The 18,235-nt window shown below is 49.1% G+C and overlaps 1 protein-coding gene across 4 annotated transcripts in view; it reads right to left on the minus strand.

The window, feature by feature from the left end:
- Window positions 1–18,235, minus strand: part of Fer1l6 (fer-1 like family member 6) — a 142,598-nt gene that overhangs the window by 100,665 nt on the left and 23,698 nt on the right. For 2 of the 4 annotated variants that reach the window (XM_087188171.1, XM_087188176.1), the window contains exons 2-7: window positions 15,730–15,768; window positions 12,690–12,775; window positions 7,267–7,387; window positions 4,824–4,878; window positions 4,605–4,736; window positions 1,567–1,629 (exon numbers count right to left, since the gene is read on the minus strand). In XM_087188171.1, the coding sequence (XP_087044297.1) occupies window positions 1,567–1,629; window positions 4,605–4,736; window positions 4,824–4,878; window positions 7,267–7,387; window positions 12,690–12,775; window positions 15,730–15,768 (496 nt within the window). Of the gene's footprint in view, window positions 1–1,566; window positions 1,630–4,604; window positions 4,737–4,823; window positions 4,879–7,266; window positions 7,388–12,689; window positions 12,776–15,729; window positions 16,329–18,235 lie in introns of those variants that run through there. The other 2 variants (XM_087188165.1, XM_087188175.1) reach the window with 2 other exon arrangements.

Below are 18,235 nucleotides of genomic sequence, written 5' to 3' on the forward strand. Positions count from 1 at the left end.
CCTGGACATCTGAGGGAAGATGGCCTTTGTATCCCCACATCACAGCCTCACTGTACCAGGAGCATCTGCTGTCAGCCCTCTTCCCCTCCTTCTCCCACGTTGAATTTGTTCTGGGCACACTGAATTTCAGTTCAGGAACTAGTAGAAGTCATGTTAAACATCCAACTTCCTTGAGAAGGAAGTATTCTTCTCAAAACCTTTTGTTTCTCTCTCTGAGTCATTTAGGGACACCAAAGTATTGTCTTCTTCCAAGTTAGAGGCACAGGGACAGGCAATACCAGCTCTGAGTCTCTGTCTAAAACCCACGTTTCCACAGTCATGACCCTGTCTGCAATCCAACATAAAAGCCTAGTAATGACTGGGTGTGGTGGCACACACCAGTAATCCCAGCACCCTAGGAGGCTGAGGCAGGAGGGTCACAACTCTGAGGGCAGCCTGGGCCACACAGTGAGTCTGAGGCCAGGGAGATCCTGTCTCAAATAACAACAAACACCTACAAAGCCACTCTTGCAAACAGGCGGTCGCCTGAATTGATGGAACAGAGTCCTGGGCAATATTCCAGGTCCCAAAATATCTTGTCATCATGTCTGAAATTCAAGTACTGAGAATGTTTGGCTCTTAATGACTTTTCATGCCTCAAAAGTCACATTTGTCAAGGGCTCCTTGGAAGGGTACCATCGTGACTCCTGTAGGACCTAGATCTCTTATATACGTGTCTCTCTGTCATACTGAGGGGGGACAAAGGCAGGCAAGGAAGACAGGAAACTTCCACCCAGGTCTCATCATCCCCATGGTCCCCATGGGAGTTGATGTGATGCTGGGGAAACATCCCTGGCTCTCTGTGCTCTTACGCTAGTGCATGGAGCTCTGTCCAACCTCAGCTCTCTGGAAGACAACGCTCACTCTTCAGCCCACCCCATGATGCCCACTCACTCACCCCCACAGCTCTCCCTGGGAGAGCAGCCCTTCCTCAGCCTGGTGGGATGGGTCTCATCCGGTGTCTTTCAGCTCTGTCCCTTTGATGAATCGTGTGATGACCCCACTAACCTCCCTGCCTCCCGCTGGGGCCAGTGTGATGGCTTCAGCACAGGAACTTCCCTTCCGAGCATTACTACTGGTGAGACTGACATATGTGGCCACCTGCTAAGTCTTGTTCCTGTTCTCCCTCTATAACCCACCGGAAGGGGAGAGGGTTGTGACCAAGACCATTAGTGTTGTTACCATGCAGAGAGAGAAACATCAACATTTGCCTGATTTAAAAAATCAACTGTAAGTGGCACCCTATTAAGATGTCTTATTTCACATTCCCACATTCGATTAGTAATAACTTTATTGCAGCTCACACTTGCTTCCAAGAAGTATGGATGCTCTTGGGCTATTTTTCCTTCCCAAACTCCTTTCTGCTGGTAATCCCGAGTTCCGGCCTGTTGGTTTCAGACTCACCAGCCCAGGCTCACCCTCCTGAAGTGCTCATCCCTAAGCATCCGAGCTTTGCAGAGTGTCTCCAGTGCCTAGAATCCTGCCCACCTCTCCTCACAAGCACTGTCACCACCCAGGTGTACTTACTGAGATTTTGATGATCTTGTCAAAGAGATGCACTTGGGGCCCAATGAAGTCGAAGACAAAGTACTGTAAAACAAAGTTCATTCTGGCCATCAACTCCAGCCTTGCACGTAAGAGCCCTGTTCCTAGAGTTAACTCAGAACTGTCTTGTTCTAAGCAACTGCTGCTTAGTCCTCAGTTGCATGAATATGTCATCAGTTGATTGGCCATCCCCCCATGCAGGTCACTTAGGTTGTTTTCAATTCTTTAATATGAAAATAGAAGGCCACCAATCACATTCTTGGATAGGATATGTGTGAGTATTCCTCTCAAATGGACAAGAGAAGTGGAATCGTTGGGTATGGATATTGTAAACACAAATTTAATATTAAAGTATCTGTCCAGAGTGGTTAGGCAATGTTATAGTCCCACCAGCAGCATATGAAAGTAGCTATTTCTCCACACCCCTCCCAGCCCTTCGTATCGCTAGTTATTTTCTTTATTTCTTTTTTGTCCTTATAATGATAGATGAAAATGATATCTTAGTATGGTATTATTTAGGAATTAAATTGATTAAAATCTAACTTTTTGAAGTTTTTCAGTTTCAGACATCTCTGTGAAATTACCAAGGAGATTGACCAAGGAGAAACAATAAAAAGAAGTTATGGACAAGAGAGATATTTAATATTAAGAAAATGACTAAATTTCAGAGTGGAAGAAATTATCTTCTTCAAGTAAGAAAGCTGAAGACTAAAGAACTTGAAAGGTATTGCTTAGATTACATTGCTAGCTATTCCTTGACCTGAGGCCAAATGTATTTCTCCCAGCTACCCTAAAAGAGGCGAGGCCGGCAGCAGACCTTTCACCTGACCTCTGAGTCAAGTTCTGAAGCTGAGGCTGTACAATCCTCAGCTGCGGAAAACCGGGGTGGTGCCGTGTGGGGTTGTTTGGGTGTTTGGGGATAGTGGGAGCTGGGGAGGCAGGACTGGGATGCTGCTGTCCCTCGAATTCTTTCCTTTGCTTTGGGCTTTGGGGGCGGAGGAATGGAAAGTTGGAGATGGACACAGCAGCAGGAAAGGCAAAACTGACCGCTAACAGCTTTCTTTCCAAAGGCAAAACAGGAAAACCAGAATATGTCATCATACACTATAATAATGTCTTCAAAAGGGTGCCCTTAGATATCAATGGAAAGTGGCATTATATGCATTGTGTTCTGTTTAATAAGAAAATAGGTATGACATTTTAGAAAAATTTTTTTTTTTTTTTTTTTTTTTTTTTGGTACCGGGGATTGAACTCAGGATCTTGCACTTGCGAGGCAGGCGGCGGAACCACTGAGCCAAATCCCTGGCCTTAGAAAATTTTTATATACAGTATGGGTTCGAAATTTTTAAGAGTTTTGCTGCTCAAATTATGTGGAAAATTCATTCATGTAAAATTCCTCATTCTCTGGTACAGCTCAGTGTACAGGCCATGGTGGCTTCCTTTGGCCTGATAGATTGTTTTCAGTGGCTGCTGCTTCTGCTTAGTTTCATGTGTTTCAGATTCAACCCATCAGGCAGGTTCCTTAGACCCCAAACCAATATTCCTAGTCTCTACTGTCTAGTTCCTTCAGCATCTGGTAACATTTGGGCTTGAAATTTAAGTCAAGACCTACGATAAATGTACTGAGTTCACCTTCTATGTTTTTACTTGATTTCCTCCTGGTTATACTTGGGCCCAATTTAATGTCATTTAGATCCAGGACTTGTATGCATAATTACAATAATTAACAAACCTTAAGGCTTTGCAGCTTTAAAGAATTTTCAGATACACTATCTCACATCACATCCATAATTTTAAAAAATGATTTAACGGTGAGGAGTGGAACACAAAGGAGAAAACCACTGATATTTTGCAGGCTCAAGGGTAGGAACTATAAAGAGAAAAGGAACTAACACCTCAAATGGTACTTGGGTATTTTCTGTCAGCATCATTATCCATGTTCTCCCTGCCTTCCTTTTTAATTACCTCTCCCATTAGGATAATAATTAAGAATTTGCTGCATTTTGTGTAATTCATGGTGTCAGTGCACCTATAGGAAAACAGGTAGTCTTGTGCACTGTTAGTTGGAGTATAAATTGTTACCTCTTTAGAAGGTGATTTGGCGATATCAAAAATTTAAATGTACTGTACATACCCTGTGCCCCAATTATGCTCTATACATACTATTATAAGGAGTAGCAAACAGCTGAAAACATTAACATCCATGCATGAGAGACTGACTTAGCACAGTATGATACATCAGAGCAGTGGAAAATTCTCCAGCCATGAGGAGAAAGAGAGATGAAATACACATCTGCTATGGACTAATCTCTGAGGTACTGTCTTGTGACAAATAACAAGGCCCAGAACAGAACACAGAACACAGAATGCTACTATTTGGTATAAAATGTACTTTTATTCCTGTGCATGCATGGACTCTCTCTGGAAAATGCCCAAATAAATGCCTGGGAGAATAGTTGCCTCCAGGACAAGGTCTAGGGGATTAGGGACCAAAGACCAGAGGGAAACAAAATTTTTCACTGTCATTTTATACTCTGTCATTTGGGGCCATATAACATCCTTATTTTAAAAGGAGAATTAGTATGTTTAACATTAAAAACTTCTCTCTTTAAAGTTTTCCTTTATAATTTCTCCACAGCTTAGAAAAACACAGCCATTTTACCTTCCAAGACAGTCCTCCTAGTCAGTCAATGATTAAATTTCAGCGTGTGGCTCCTCACTGGCCAACTTTCAATGCTTGTGGAACACAAACCCAGAGTTTGTCATGGGCGATGAGGAACTTACAAGAAATAAAATGGGTCTGTTAATGTAGTGATGACTTTAAAATCAGGAAAAATTCTTTGCCTCTCCTTCCTGTTATTTTTTTGTTGAAAACTGTTCGGGGCTGCGTTTGTGAGGAGGTTCGAAGGATTTGCCATGAGCTTAGGGGGGCCTGGAGGGGTGGCAGGGGCACAGCTTTTCGGTTCCAGGAGAGAGGAGGGGATGCTGGTGCGGACGCCTTGGTGCCCCCGTGCCTTACCTCATTGTAAAACGGGCTGTTGGTTCCTTCCTTCACTGTGCTTTGCTTCTTCTCGTCCCCGATTTCAATGGTCACAACTGGGTCGATGTTCTCGCCCACCAGCTGGCGGGCCTCGATGATGGTTATGGAAATCTGCAACAGGAAGTGGCAGAGCCGCTCTGACTGTGCAGCCCGTGGACTGGAGGGGCGGGGACTGGGCAGGAAGAGCTGATCACCTACTTGATAGCTTTGGGATTTGACTTCCCCATCATGGATCTTAGTCAGCAGTTTCGATCTACAAAAGAAAGTTTAATATATTTGTTTCCTCGAGTAAAAAGTGCTTTAGATCCACAAGCCATAATAACATTTCCCCAGGTCTTTCTAAGTGATTTCATTTATATTGTATCACATATTCTCTTTGCTGCTCTGGAAGAGGAAGGTATGAGTGGACAAGTAACTTAACCTCTCTGTAACTCAGTTTCCCTATCCTAAAAATGTAGCTAAAACTAGAACTTACACAAGAGGTGATTGCTAGAATTAAAAGATGCAATAATATAAATTTAACACAATGCCAGGCAAGAATAAATATTAGTAGTTTTTAGGAGTAAGACTGCCTATTTTATATGATTTTATAGAACCAGAACTTACGATGCCTCAGAAAGTCAATGACAAACTGGATCAAAAGAAAGATTTCCCAATCACCCACCTGATCTTAGACACAAGATTGCGTCCTCATTTCTAGCAGATATAACAATTCTAAGTTTTGTGATTGCTTTTAAAAGAACTGGGAAAGGAGAGAATTGAAAGGGATGACAAAGATGTCTCCCAGAGACTGCACATTCCAGGGCATATCATTTATCTGGACTGTCACAGGTGATTGGAAACAGATGGTGGCCCCTGGGCACTTAGTGCTTGGATGACAGTAGTGAGAGATGAAGAGTCCTTGTCATCCCAGGAGCAGCGGGTGGGAAATGAACTGAGCTTGAGTTCCTATTAAATTTTGTTCTCTTGGCTTCTAACAACCCCATCTTGCATTTGACTTTATTCCATGTCTGCTAAATATAGTAATTGAGTACAGTAGGGAATAGAGTACGGCAGTAAAAATCTGAAGACTTTGCAGTCAGACTGCTCTAAGTTAGAATAATTGTTCCTCCTGATTTGAGACTTTAGCTTTAATTTCCTTACATGAAAGTGGACATAATAGTTTATATTCCATAAGATTGCTCTGAGGTCCAAAGGAGATAATATAAGAAAAGATAGCTACCATTTAGTATGTTCATTAATAAAATGCAAATTTGTACTGATTACTCATTATGTGAAGCCTAGTGTTACGCTTAGTTAAGAGAAAAGCAAAGATGTGTAAGTCATCAGCTTGGCCTTTTCAGAGCTAACAGCTTGTCCAGGGCAGAGAGAACCAAGACGTATAAGGAAAGAACTAGTATGAAACACACCATAGAGGGAAAAATACAGGATAAGAGCTGAAAAGAAGAAATTCCTAAGGGCTCTGTAAACAACAAAGACTTCTCTGCAGAGGTTGGGTCTGAATTGAGCATTGGTGGGTGGGTAGAATTTCAACTGCTGGAGAATGATCCAACCAAAGAGAAGGAAAAAGACCACTACTTATTTCTCTTTCTCCTGCCTTCCTCCATCAGTTCTGTCCTCCTGGTAAAATAAAAGACAAGGGATGCCTCGAAAGGTATTAAAGAATAATGGAAGTCCCCAGTCAGAGGCTGGGCCCGGGGTGGTGGTTGCCAGGGTGCAGCGTAGGGGCTGTAGTGAGTATTCACACACAAATGGCACGTGGCACTAGTATAGTAACACCTCTGAGTGGAAAAAGAAATAAAGCGCATGGTGAATTATCACAAGGGAGAGAGTGACATGAACAAATATGGCAGAGTGAAAGCCCTTGTAGCCCCAGCCATTGGCTTCTTTATACGCAGTCTCCTCCCGCTCTGACATGGTCTGACCTTTTAGCTTGCATCTGGCCAATACAGTGCAGCACAAATGACTTCCCCAGCTCCAGCCTGACTCCCTGAGACCCTGAGCATGTCCACTCTCTGAGAACATGGCCATTGCCTCCATCGGGTCTGACCTGCTGGGAAGTCCGATGCCATCTGCTGACCTATTGCCAGCCGACCCCAGAACTAAGATCAGCAGAGCACCAAATGGCCAGACACACAAGTGGTGTCTCTGACAACTCTCCTAGGCCAGCAAAGCAACCCACCCAACCCAAAGATTCAAGAGCAATGTGAATGCCCAGTACACTAAGCCACTGACTGGGGAGTTACATTTCACACATCAAAAACTAACTGACAGAGCATACAGAAAGCAAGTTCATTTTGAATTTTTGTTGTTGTTTAAAACCATTTTCTTATTTGGGACAAACATGAAGCCAAGATAACCAATAAATATCTTGATGAACTAAAGAGGAGGTGAACAGTGGCTCCTGAGTCTGTTTTCTCCTCTTGCTGTCATTCCTGCACCAGGAGGGACATGAGCACCTCACACAGGCAGGAGGAGATGTAAGAGCTGCAGCCAGTCGAGTTGGGACTTGGCCTGCTGAAGGCTGACCCTGAACCCTACCAGGAGGCCAGTGCTTGGAGAGAAAGCTGAGTGGCCTGCAGGAGTGTCTGGCTCTTGGGGGTTCTCAGTAAGGGTGCTGACCATGACATCAATACCACACCTTCTCTCCGGAGGAGCTGACAGGGCAGGAGTGATGGACACATCATCATGGATCAGATCTCCTTGTGATCCCTCCTGATGAGACGGTCCCTCCTGCAATGCTTCTGTGTCGCTTTGGCCATCTAGAGGAGCAGACAAGGAAAGAAAGTCCTGTTAAATTGAGACATGGTAGCTATCAGGTCTCCACTCTGTGTCCAGCACCACACCAGGCACCACAGGGCCACAAGGGCACTAGAGACACTCTCTGCCACGATGAAGCTTAACATCCTGCTGGCAGAAAAGCCAGATACATTTTTAAATTTTTCGTAAAATAAAATACATCTTTTGTCTGTTTCCAGAAAAGAACAGATCTATAAGGATGGTTATAAGTATAGTATATGTGCTGCCGAAGCGAGCACGGATGGTTATAGGTATAGAAAACTGCATGATGAGTCTCCCGCTCTCAAGTCCACCACTACAGTGGGGCCGGAGCCCTTTAGTTTCTCCAAGCTTCATCAGCATAGCTTGGTGTGTATAAGGAATGCTGGGGAGCTGCTGAATGCAGCCTCTGATTCCATAGGTCCAGGAGGGCCCATGACTCAGCATCTCTAACAGCGAACCCCAGGTAAAGTCAGCCCTGCATCTGCCAGCGAATCTTGAGCAGCAAAGCTCCACCCTCTGAAAAGATGGCAGGGTCTAATGCCTGGCTCTCTAAATGTTGGCTTATGTGGAACAAAAAGGTCTCTGCAGATGTGGTTAAGCTAGGGATTCTGAGATGAGGCCGTTATCCTGGATTATCAGGCGGGCTGAATTGCAATCACATCTACCCTTACAAGAAGGGGGCGGAGGGAGATTTTACCCAAAACAAACAGTAGTAATATGACCCGGGGGACAAAGGCTAGACTGATGCTGTACAAACCAACGAACAGCCCACGAGTTATGGTTTGGATCTTGAACGTCCCTCAGAGGCCACATCCTGAGGGCCTGGTTGCCAGCCCGCAGTGGTTTAGAGATGGTAGAACCTTTGGAAGTTGGGGCCTGGTGAGAGGAAGTCAGGATATTGGGAGCCCAGCCTCAGCTTCTTTCTCTCCTTGCCTCCTGGCCACTACGAGGGGAGTAGGTTCACTTTACCGCGTGGCCCCCGCTGTGATGTTCTGCCTCACCACAGACCCAAAGCAAGCAACCAAGGATCAACACTTGTGCAGCTGTGAGCCCACATAAGTCTCTCCTCCGTGGAAGCTGTTTATATTAGGTGTTTGGTCACAGAGACAGAAAGCTAACACACATCAGAGACGTGGAAGGAGTGAAGCTCTTGATTTTGACCTAGTGATGGTGATTTCATCATCTGGACTTCACAACTGTGAAAAAGTAAATCTGTTGTTTTAAGTTATCAAGTTTCAGTAATTCAAGCCATCTACCCTAGGAAGGGCAGGTTTTGTGGGAAGCTCTGGGAAACAAACATACAAGCACTTAAACTTAACTGATTGGGTAGCAATCATGTTCAGATCCTCTCCCGCCTACCCGAGGATTCTGAGGGAACTCATCTGGAAAGCTGCCTGATACCAGGATTGTTTAAATTTCCTAATATTCAACCAGGTTGGAGCACCGCTTCTCCGGCGGGTGTTGACAGAGGAGAGCTGCCGGGCCACCCTAGCGCACCGACAGGCTCTTTGCAGCATGGGCCAAAGGCTTTAACCCGAGAGATTTGGGCTCAGATTTCAGCCCTATCCCTTTCTACTTTTATGATTTGGCCTAGTTATTTCCCTCAGTTCTGCTTTTCCTATCTGGGAAACAAGGCAGGGTTAATTTTAACTATACCACAGAGTTGTCAGGAAAATAAACAAAACCCATACAGCCCCACACAGTGTCTGTCAGAGAAGCACGTGGTGGATGCTGAAGGCTGTGCACTCCATGTCGCGCAGGATCGGTTGACATTTTTCCTTCCCTGTAAAGGGTAAGCATTGGGCAAGAAAAGTGCTTTTGAACTTTACAAAGCAACACAGTCCTTTTATAAATGTAGTTTTATATGGAAGCTCAGTGTAAAGTAAAAATCCACCTGTGCCAAGCTGTTCTAAGTGCCGTGGGGTGGAGTGGAGGCAGGAAACTTCCCACCAGGTCTCCCACCACTCTCTCCAGACACCCTAGAAACCATTTCTCAGAATCCCTGGACTCCCTGGGACTCAACTATAAACACATCAATCAAGTAATTTCTAAGATGCTTTTCAGCTTCAGCATGTTTTGACTCCAATTTTAATCAGCCAACCATGCCAAAGCCCTGATCAGAAGACAGATGGGATAAGGCAGCCCAGAGTACAGCTCATGCACACAGGCTTGGCCTCGGCAGATGCTCAGTAGGTAGCTACACAAAGGACGGCTGGAGGGGTGGAGCCTACTTTCCTTGCCCTCTCAGCCAGGCAACTAAAGCCAAGACCCGAGCTACAGGGAGGCCAGAAGGAATCTAGTGACTGTCTGGGCTCCTGGAAGCAGGATAAAATAAATAATCCCCTAGCTGAGTACAAAGCCCTCAGGGATGAGGATCTACATCATATACTCAAGCTTCAAGGGAAGACTCTTAGATGCCTGATACATGCTAGGAACTATGCTGGATTAGATGCTCAAGACACATCCAAGGGTTTACATTCTGGAGGGTAAGAGATGCTGAGGTAAAAAGTCATCAGCTGCTGCTTCATCATCATTCACTGGACTACTATGCTCTCTCCAATCTACTCACCCAGAATGCAGGGTGCTCGTGTCACTTCCTTCCTGAAAACCCCTCAGTGGCACTCCATCCTACTCAGTGGACAGCCTAAAGTCCATACCTGACTAATGCCCAGCTGCCTCTGGCTTCGCCCCATTGCCTGTCTCCATGCTTCCTCTCCCCTGCTCTGCTCCCAGCTCCACCGCCCTTTTCCAGCTCCTTCTAGCCTGACCTGCTCCCCTCGTGGGAGTTTGCCTTCGCTAGCACCCCTCCACCTGACCCCACCAAGTCTCTGTTCCAGTGAGCTGGGAGTCAGGAGAGAGTCCCGAGCAAGCTCCACTCCAGCCTGTTGTCTGTGTTTTCATAGCATTTTCTCCACTTGTAATGTGTGTACCAAGTCAAAGTCCCAGCGACCAGTGCAGGGCGTGGCCAGAATAGGATGGTTGGAGGGCTTTTTACAAAGCTGTGGTGTAGGAAACCCACGGAAGCTCATGCAGTTATGTGGGGCTACCAGCAGCCCCAGACAGCCAAGCTGGCCCACTCCTAAACTGGCAAAGAGGAGAGAGAGAGAGAGAGAGAGAGAGAGAGAGAGACTGACTGAGTATAGGAGTGGAAGTGAGCTTGAGTCAGGTCCTGAGTTCGATCTGAGAGGGATCCTGTTGGGGGGCACAGCCACCTGGGCCCCATGCTCCCTCTCCCCTCTCCTAGATCTCCTGCGGATCCAACCAGAAGCCAGAGGCTTGGGCACCTGGTCCTGCCTCTTCAGAGGTCAGTCTCCTGGGACACAGAACAGGGAGAAGCACAGAGGGCAGGCCAGGTGGGCAAAGAGTAGAGCCCTGGGCAGGGCTGTCCTCCCTCAGACTGCCAGCGTCCAGCAAAGCCACAAGAGCCTGGCCCAGGCCCAAACTGGCAGACATGCTGGTGGATGAGCAAACAGGTGTCAGTAACTGCCTGGTGGATGGGTTAGAGTACCAGGAATGTTAAGGGTGTGAAGCGTGTCACAGATGAAAGAGCTAGGGACTTTGAGAATCTCCAGACACTTCACCAGAAGCCCCAACTTTCCTGGAGAGCCAAGGAGGAAAGCCCAAAGTCTCTGTCCAGTCAGGTGTGTTAGCCTCTGACAGGGCTGCCCTCCCAGTGGGGTGCTGTCGTTTACCTTCCAGGAGGGGCCTGAGCCCTCTCTGCGCTGTTTGCTTTCTGGGCTACAGACTGTAATTAGAATGAGCCTTGGAGCCAGTTCCTCTGAAATGCCTGTGGCTGGCTGCTGTATTCTCCCCCAGCAGCCGGGAGGGCTCCTGGCTGGATGCCAGCCCACGGGGCAGGAAAGTCCGGGCTCCAGCATCAGACTGACCCGGACTCATGACCCAGCTTCCGGACTTGCTTAGTGGGAGAGGTGCTCACCCTGCCTGAATCAGTGTTGTAAAACAGGCCCCACAGAATCTAGCGTTCAGCGCCCTGAGGGATGCATGTCCAGTGCATCAGCAGACAGTTATTAAATATGTCCCAGAGATATTATTTTTCACAAAGTCTCTGAGGAAGGAACTATTTAACACAATTTCAAGGACAACAGGAAGGCCCTCCAAACCTTACCCATCCTCCCCCTCATGTCACCAATTTCACTGACCAGACGAATACTTCCATTGAGCTTTAACCCTCATCCCCCCGAGGACAATGCTCCTCCCTGCCATCCACGGGTGATGGCCAGTCATTGTCATCAACATCCTAGGGTGTATGCCTGAGTTACCATACGCTCCTCATGAGGGAAGAGTGGAGGGAGGTAGCACATGAACTCCCAGGGCTGCTGCAGCAGACGGCGGGAAACATGCCGGTGAGGACCTACCAGCCCCACTGACTGTTTTGGTCTAGGAATGGCCCAGAGAGCCAGCCCTGACCTGGTTATTGTCAGGGCCACTCGGCAGAGGGCTCCAGGGGCCACACAGACCCACACAGACCCATCCACCATGGATCCAGCACTGTGGCAGCCCTGGCATCGTTCACATTGCCACTCCAAGCTTCGCTCTTCTGAAGAGGGAAGTAGCCTAGCTAAGGGCAGAACATCCAGCCACCTGGGTTTACAGCACCATGCCCGCTCCTGCCTCTCTGCCTCCCGCCCTCTGGGGCAGCCTCCGGAGTGGGCAGGCGGGGCAGACGGGGCACATGCTCAGAAGGACCCTGTTGCATTTGGTTTAAGCTCTGTTGTCACCATCTTGAAATTCTGAATTTCTCTCCATTTTCACTTCTTCCTGGGCTTTGCCCATTCTGCAGCAAGGCTTCTTTGCCACAGTTACTCTGCTCGCTCAGTCTGCATCTCTAAACTGGTTTGTAAAGTCTGGGAATGGCACTGGCTGCGGGGATGGCGGAGGGTTAAACGATGTGATGGATGTGATGTGGTGTCAGTTTTGCCCCTCCTCACTGTCACCCTCGCTCATGGCAGTGACAACCCTCCAGGGTGCTTTTGATGTCTTGCTGGCTCTTCCCCACAGCTGTGTGACCTGAGACCCACACGTGCTCCTTTGACAGAGGGAGAAAGTGAGGCCAGGCCATGGCAGGCACAGAGCAAATCAGAACCCAAGCAGATTTCCAACCCTGTCGCTGCTCCTCGTGGGGCCCCTTCCATGGCCCAGCAAATGATGGGTCACTCGGTGATGACCAGGGCTGGGGGCTTTCCTCACGCCCGGGTGGCAGAGAGCCAGGGTCCCCAGCGAGGCCCTCAGGTCCCAGCACGTAGCCACCCCCCATCTCCTCACCTTGTGCAGCCTTGTTGGCCAAGATCAGCCCCTTCTCTGCTTTATTCTTTTTCTTCTTCTTCAGCTTCAGTCCAAACATCCCCTTTCTGAAGAGAAGACAAAAGGCAAAACCTAAGCTGAACAGCACAATCAAGAGACTGCGGTGTGCAGATGCTGGGAGAAAGCCTCTTCCTGGCCGAGAGGCCTCCTCGTCCCCCGGGGTCAGGGGCTGGCTGCACTGCTGCCACAGCAGAAGCAGTTTCACCGAGGAGGTGTGCTGGGGACATTCCGCCTCTCCTGGCTCACCGGGCCAGGCACTGTGCAAGGCTCCGAATGCCGGCACTCGAGCATCACAGCCCCTCACAGAAGAGGCCAGGGCCCAGAGAGCCCAGAGGCTGCTTCTGAGGCTACACAGCTCTGGGACACTGAGCTCCTGCTGGAGCCCACGTCTGCCTAACTTCGGAGCCCAGGCCCTTGCCTCGAACAGCCCCGGCCAGCCTGCTCCCTTCTGGTGGTGACACCCTCACTGAGCCCAGCTCTCAGCTGATTCCGAGGTCAGGAGGCTCTGGCCCTCCTGAGGCCACACCACGGGAGCTCAGGGAGAGCAGGGCACACCCCAAAGCTCCCCTGCGGTGTTCTTCCAGAGAGCCATGAGCAGGGAGCCAAGTCCCAGCTCCTGGCTTCTCCGGAAAGGCCCCAGGGCACTGTCTGTGACAGACAGCGCATCCCTGATGGCGGGGGACCCTTCCTGGAGTAGAGGGACTGAAAGCACACAGCCCCGGGTGGAGCAAAGGTGGAGTCAGGCAGGCGGCTGCTGGGGAGGAGATGCAGCCAGGGGTGTGCACTTGAGTAGGCGCTGAGCCTGCTGCCCCACTCTGCTCCCCGAAATCCCACAGCAATGCATGAGGAGCCTGGAGCAGCTGAGCTCCACTGAGCTTCTGCTGGGACTTAGGAGCCGATGGAGTCAGCAGTTAGGACAGGCGCCCGCACTGCATCCCAGCACCGTCCTCACCACCTGGACCAGGCCCCGCCCCTCCCACACCCAGGTCCTCACGTGTGGAATGAAGCCATAAATGGGCTAAATTCCTGCAGCATCTGGAACATACGTGCTGCTCAGTTATTATTATTCTAAGTACCAAGATTAGGACCCAAAATGGAATGCAGTAGGAGACAGATGTCCACTTGACTCGTTTGCTTCTCTGTTTATGTACTTAGTCATTTATTCTGTCTGTGTCCTACTTGATCCAGACTTAGAGAGCTCTCCACATCAGCACGCCCTGAGCACTGCTGTGGACTGTGCTGGGAGACAGAGGTCCCTGTTCCTGGAGGTTTGGGAACAGAGGGCTGAAGGCCACTGCCAAAGGGTGCTGTGGAACAGATGGGCATGAAGAGGGGGCACTGATTTGAGGACTTCGGGGATCCTCTGAGATCCTGCTATGCAGCAGGATGGAAAGAACAGTCTCCAGAAGCAGGCAGACATGGGTGATCACGTCGCCTCTCTCTTTGCTTGCTTTCCTGGTGTGCACGATAGAGACAGTAATGGAGTACCCACTCTACAGGACTGTTGTGGGAACAAAATGAGGTGAAGGGAGCAAAGCACCATGTCTGGTATCCGGAAGTACAGAGTAAGTCCCTTGGGGGAGGAAGCAACTTTCTCTGATTTGGCAGCATTTTAAGTCTGTCAGGAATCTCTGCAGAACGCTCACAAGGGGGATTCCCCCTTCCTGGTACTTCTAAGAGAGAACTTTTGATAATAGCTGCTATACCCTGCTTCAGAGCACTTCCAAACAGGGGACTCAGGGCCAGCACTGCCCACACCCTGGGCTGGCACGCATGTCCCCGGTCATTGCCATGATCAGTTCATGCAGACACAGCCTGATGCTCCAGGAGCTGGGCCAATGGGCTCTGCAGACTGAAGGCTGAGTTACTTCCATCTGCAAATAGGAAGTTGTGCTAGTTAGTGACGATATCCACCAGAGGGGGCGTCATGCTCCCTTAAGGGCTGACAGCCCAACGGGACGGCCTTGGCATTCTGGGTCCTCCCACAGCAGCGCCAGTGTCCAAAACGCTGGGCGAGGACACCCTCGGGGTGGGGATGGGGAGGCACCTCCTCAGAGTGACAGGCACTTTTTCCCCTCTGAAGCCTAGGCTCTTGGCCCTGCTGCCCTTACATTCTCCTAAGGAAGTTCTTTGTCTTGGTTTGGTTTTTAAAATACTGACGTCTTGAATGACCTTCGAAATTTTTAGTTGATCCAGGGCAGAGCCAGGGTTGGGAGGCACTTGCCTGGGCACAGTTTAGACTCCTTCAGAATAAGCAGAGGAACATTCCAGGAATGCCCAAGAGTTTACAACCAGCCCTCTTGGGTGGGTGGACTGATGTTAGTTCCACAAACACGGATGTGTTTGCCTGGAACTGTGAGTCAGGCATCCAGGCCACGCCCAGCATCAAACGGCTTCTGGAAGAAAGCTGATTTCTCCTTCACCGGCTGAGACATCTGGCCGTAGAGAGGAGCCTGCCAGCCCTGAGTGACAGTGCCACTGGCGACTACAGCAGCGCAAAGCAAGTCAGTGACCCAAGCCTCAGCTGTGCGAATCCAGCATCTAGAATTCAGGGCTAAGTACTTCCACAGGTGCACATCTTTTTTCCCCATGAGTTACAAGGATATTTCTTATCCAATTCACAGGGTGACTTCAAACTAGGAAACAATATTTGTAAAGTCTAAAGCTTGCTACAAACTATCTCAATGTGGGTGTCAAAGAAATGCATATTTAAATTGTTTTGAATTATGTGCCAGAACATCACTTTACACACCTGATCTCCCGGGTCCCACCGCATCCCACAGGTAGATGTTATTATTGACCTTTCTTATTAATGAGGGTGCTGAGGTTTCCAGCTAACATACAGGGATTGGCCCCAAATCAGGAAGACCTACCTGGTAAGTCTTCAACAGCTGCCATCACACCTGCCCTCTCCACAAGGGAACCCAAAATGGATGCGACTTTGTCCACCCCAGGGCCACCCCAAGATAAGCCAACGGACACACAGGTACCCCATACCAACCTGGTCTCCTCGGGGCGAAAGCTACCGTGACTCCGATATCTGTATCCAAACAAGAGCATTAAACGAGACATGGTTAGACCTGCTTCAGCCCATCTGTCTAAGGCAGCAGAGCTGTGTGTCGAACCACAGGGCTCCACTGCCCAGGACCAGCAGCCCAGCACCTGGAAGGAGGGGCTGCCCACCGCTGTGTGGGTCTCACAGCAACTCCCTAAGTGGGGCCGGGCCTCGGGCCTTCTCTGCACACCAGGCCCTCCTCCTCTCCTGCCTCAGGAAGTGGTTACGGTCAGCCCGCTCTTCCCCACTGGGTGTCACACTGACGCTCTCTCTGGGCCTCAGGCCGAACCGCTGGAAAAGCTCCACAGAGAGCTGATCTGACACTTGTCTACGGCCCACTGGAGGAAAATGCTGAAGCCAGAACTGTCACATGATTTCCCGGTGCTGGTACCAGGCTCCTCTTCTGCAATCACACTTTCTACTTTGGGGCAGAAGAGAAGCGGCTCAGGCCAAAGGGCCAAGCACTGAGTTAACTGTGTCAGTGGAGCGGCCAGCACTGTCCTTGCAGGCCACCTGAGCACCTTCCAAACCCAAAGCCATAGCACACCAGAGGGTTGGAAAAAAGAAGCCAAAATTAATTATTAATTAATTAAAAAACAAAGCTTTAGCTGAGTTGTCAATTTATCCACCTTAAAACACTGACAAATTTTTAAACAATAATTTTTTATTTAATAAAATTCCTATATCAAAAGAATGAATTTGTGTATAATCAGGACTGTCTTAAAGATGAAATGAACCAACGCCTCTGCCATTCTAGGATCATCCACACAGCCTTTGGTGAATTCCCAGTTGCCTGCTGGGAAATACCTTCTTAGGTCCATCCTATCTATACTCATCTTACTTCTAAGACTGAGGTATATTTATTAAAAGCAAATCACTAAATATAGGAACAGCTGTAGTGTGAGTTTGGTAGAAGATTGTTAAAATAAAATCCATAGATGCCCTGCGGCTCTCTGATGTCTCTGCCTCTCTCTCTCTCTCTCTCTCTCTCTCTCTCTCTCTCTCTCTCTCTCTCTCTCTCTGTGATCTTTCTAGGGCAGCTAACCTGTTCAGTGTCCTATTTCTTTAAGGCAATGTTGCTTCACTTTGGCATACATCAGATTTCCACAGGGAGAGTTTTAAAACTGCCCTCTGTGCTCCGGCCAGCTCTATTCCAGAGCCTGAAATCATGGTCGGCAATGGGACAAGACCCCGGAGTTTGTGAGGCTCCCAAGCTGACTGCAAACCCCTGCGGCTAAGGAATCAGTCCCAAGGAGCTGCCCTCTCAAAGCAGGGGTACATATTTTAAAGGAAGTTTAAAATACAATTGCTTAACTAACGGGAACAATGAAATGTGTGGCATCCAGGATCCGTGGCAGGTGTCCTTGGGCAGGCTTCGACTATAACCCTGCTCCCACACCTCAGCACTCGGCTTCACAGTCACCCTACAGAACTGGCTTCCTTCTCTGTAGGCAAGGAATCAGCCCAGCCTGAGAGGAACAGGATCCTCGGGCTCAAGAGAAGATGATCGGTCCTCTGAGGAGCCAAAAAGGGGCCCGGCCCGCTGATGCCCTGAATGGATTGACCCCGTCCCAGGCAGCAGGAAGTTTGCCCTTGCCCACCAAGACCTGGAATCTCCCCCTCACTGTCATGGGAAGCGAATGTCTCTGTCAGTCCCTGAGCTTTTCACTCCAACCCACTGGCCCTCATCAGGAGAGTCAAATGTCACATCCCGACGGTCATTAGGAACCTTGACATTCCACCTGCAAGTGTCAGCCCGGCCTGGGAGAGGCACCCCAAGGATGCTAATTAATTCCTCCTCCTCTGACTTCTCTGAACTAAGGATGACTGAGGAGCGATCTGGAGCCACACTGTGTAAGGCCAAGCCAGGCGAAGCCAGCCTCCCGCAGACTGTCAGAGACGCTGCTGAACATTCCAGGCAAGGTGGCAGATGGTGGTGCTGCCAGTCCACCCACCCTGGTGCACAAGACAGCAGCGTTCATCCCCAGGGCCTGGGGGCCCATTTTCAGCCAGGGCACAGCCTGCATGCTCCCCTCAGCTGGGCATCAGCACCCCTACACAACCAGGCTGCTTGGAGCACAAGGCAGACAGAGGACGGATCTTGGCCTGTGATGTCACTGACAGGCCCTCCCCAGCCCAGCACGCTCTCCCACTGGGCCTCTGAATCCTAAGTGGTTTCTCTCTCTTATTCCTTCCTCTTCATGTGCAGATAGATCTGATCCTGCCCTCTGCTCTCTAAACACCAAGGAACTAACCTTTAAGCAAAAGTAGACTTCAGGTAAGCTTTCAACACCTGAAATGACCGGCTCCCTCTGTTCCAGCACAAACGCTTCAAACGCTCAGCCTTGTAGCTCTCTGCATCTCTTTACCCTAACCGTTACTTCCTCCTCCCAAACATTCCTTGTATATCTTTTCAGTGAATGGAGAGTGGGGGCTCCATTGGTGCACATTC

This window comes from Heterocephalus glaber, unplaced genomic scaffold, assembly GCF_053883595.1.
Source record: "Heterocephalus glaber isolate CG9 unplaced genomic scaffold, H.glaber_assembly_v1.0 deba00000281, whole genome shotgun sequence".
NCBI lineage: Eukaryota > Metazoa > Chordata > Mammalia > Rodentia > Bathyergidae > Heterocephalus > Heterocephalus glaber.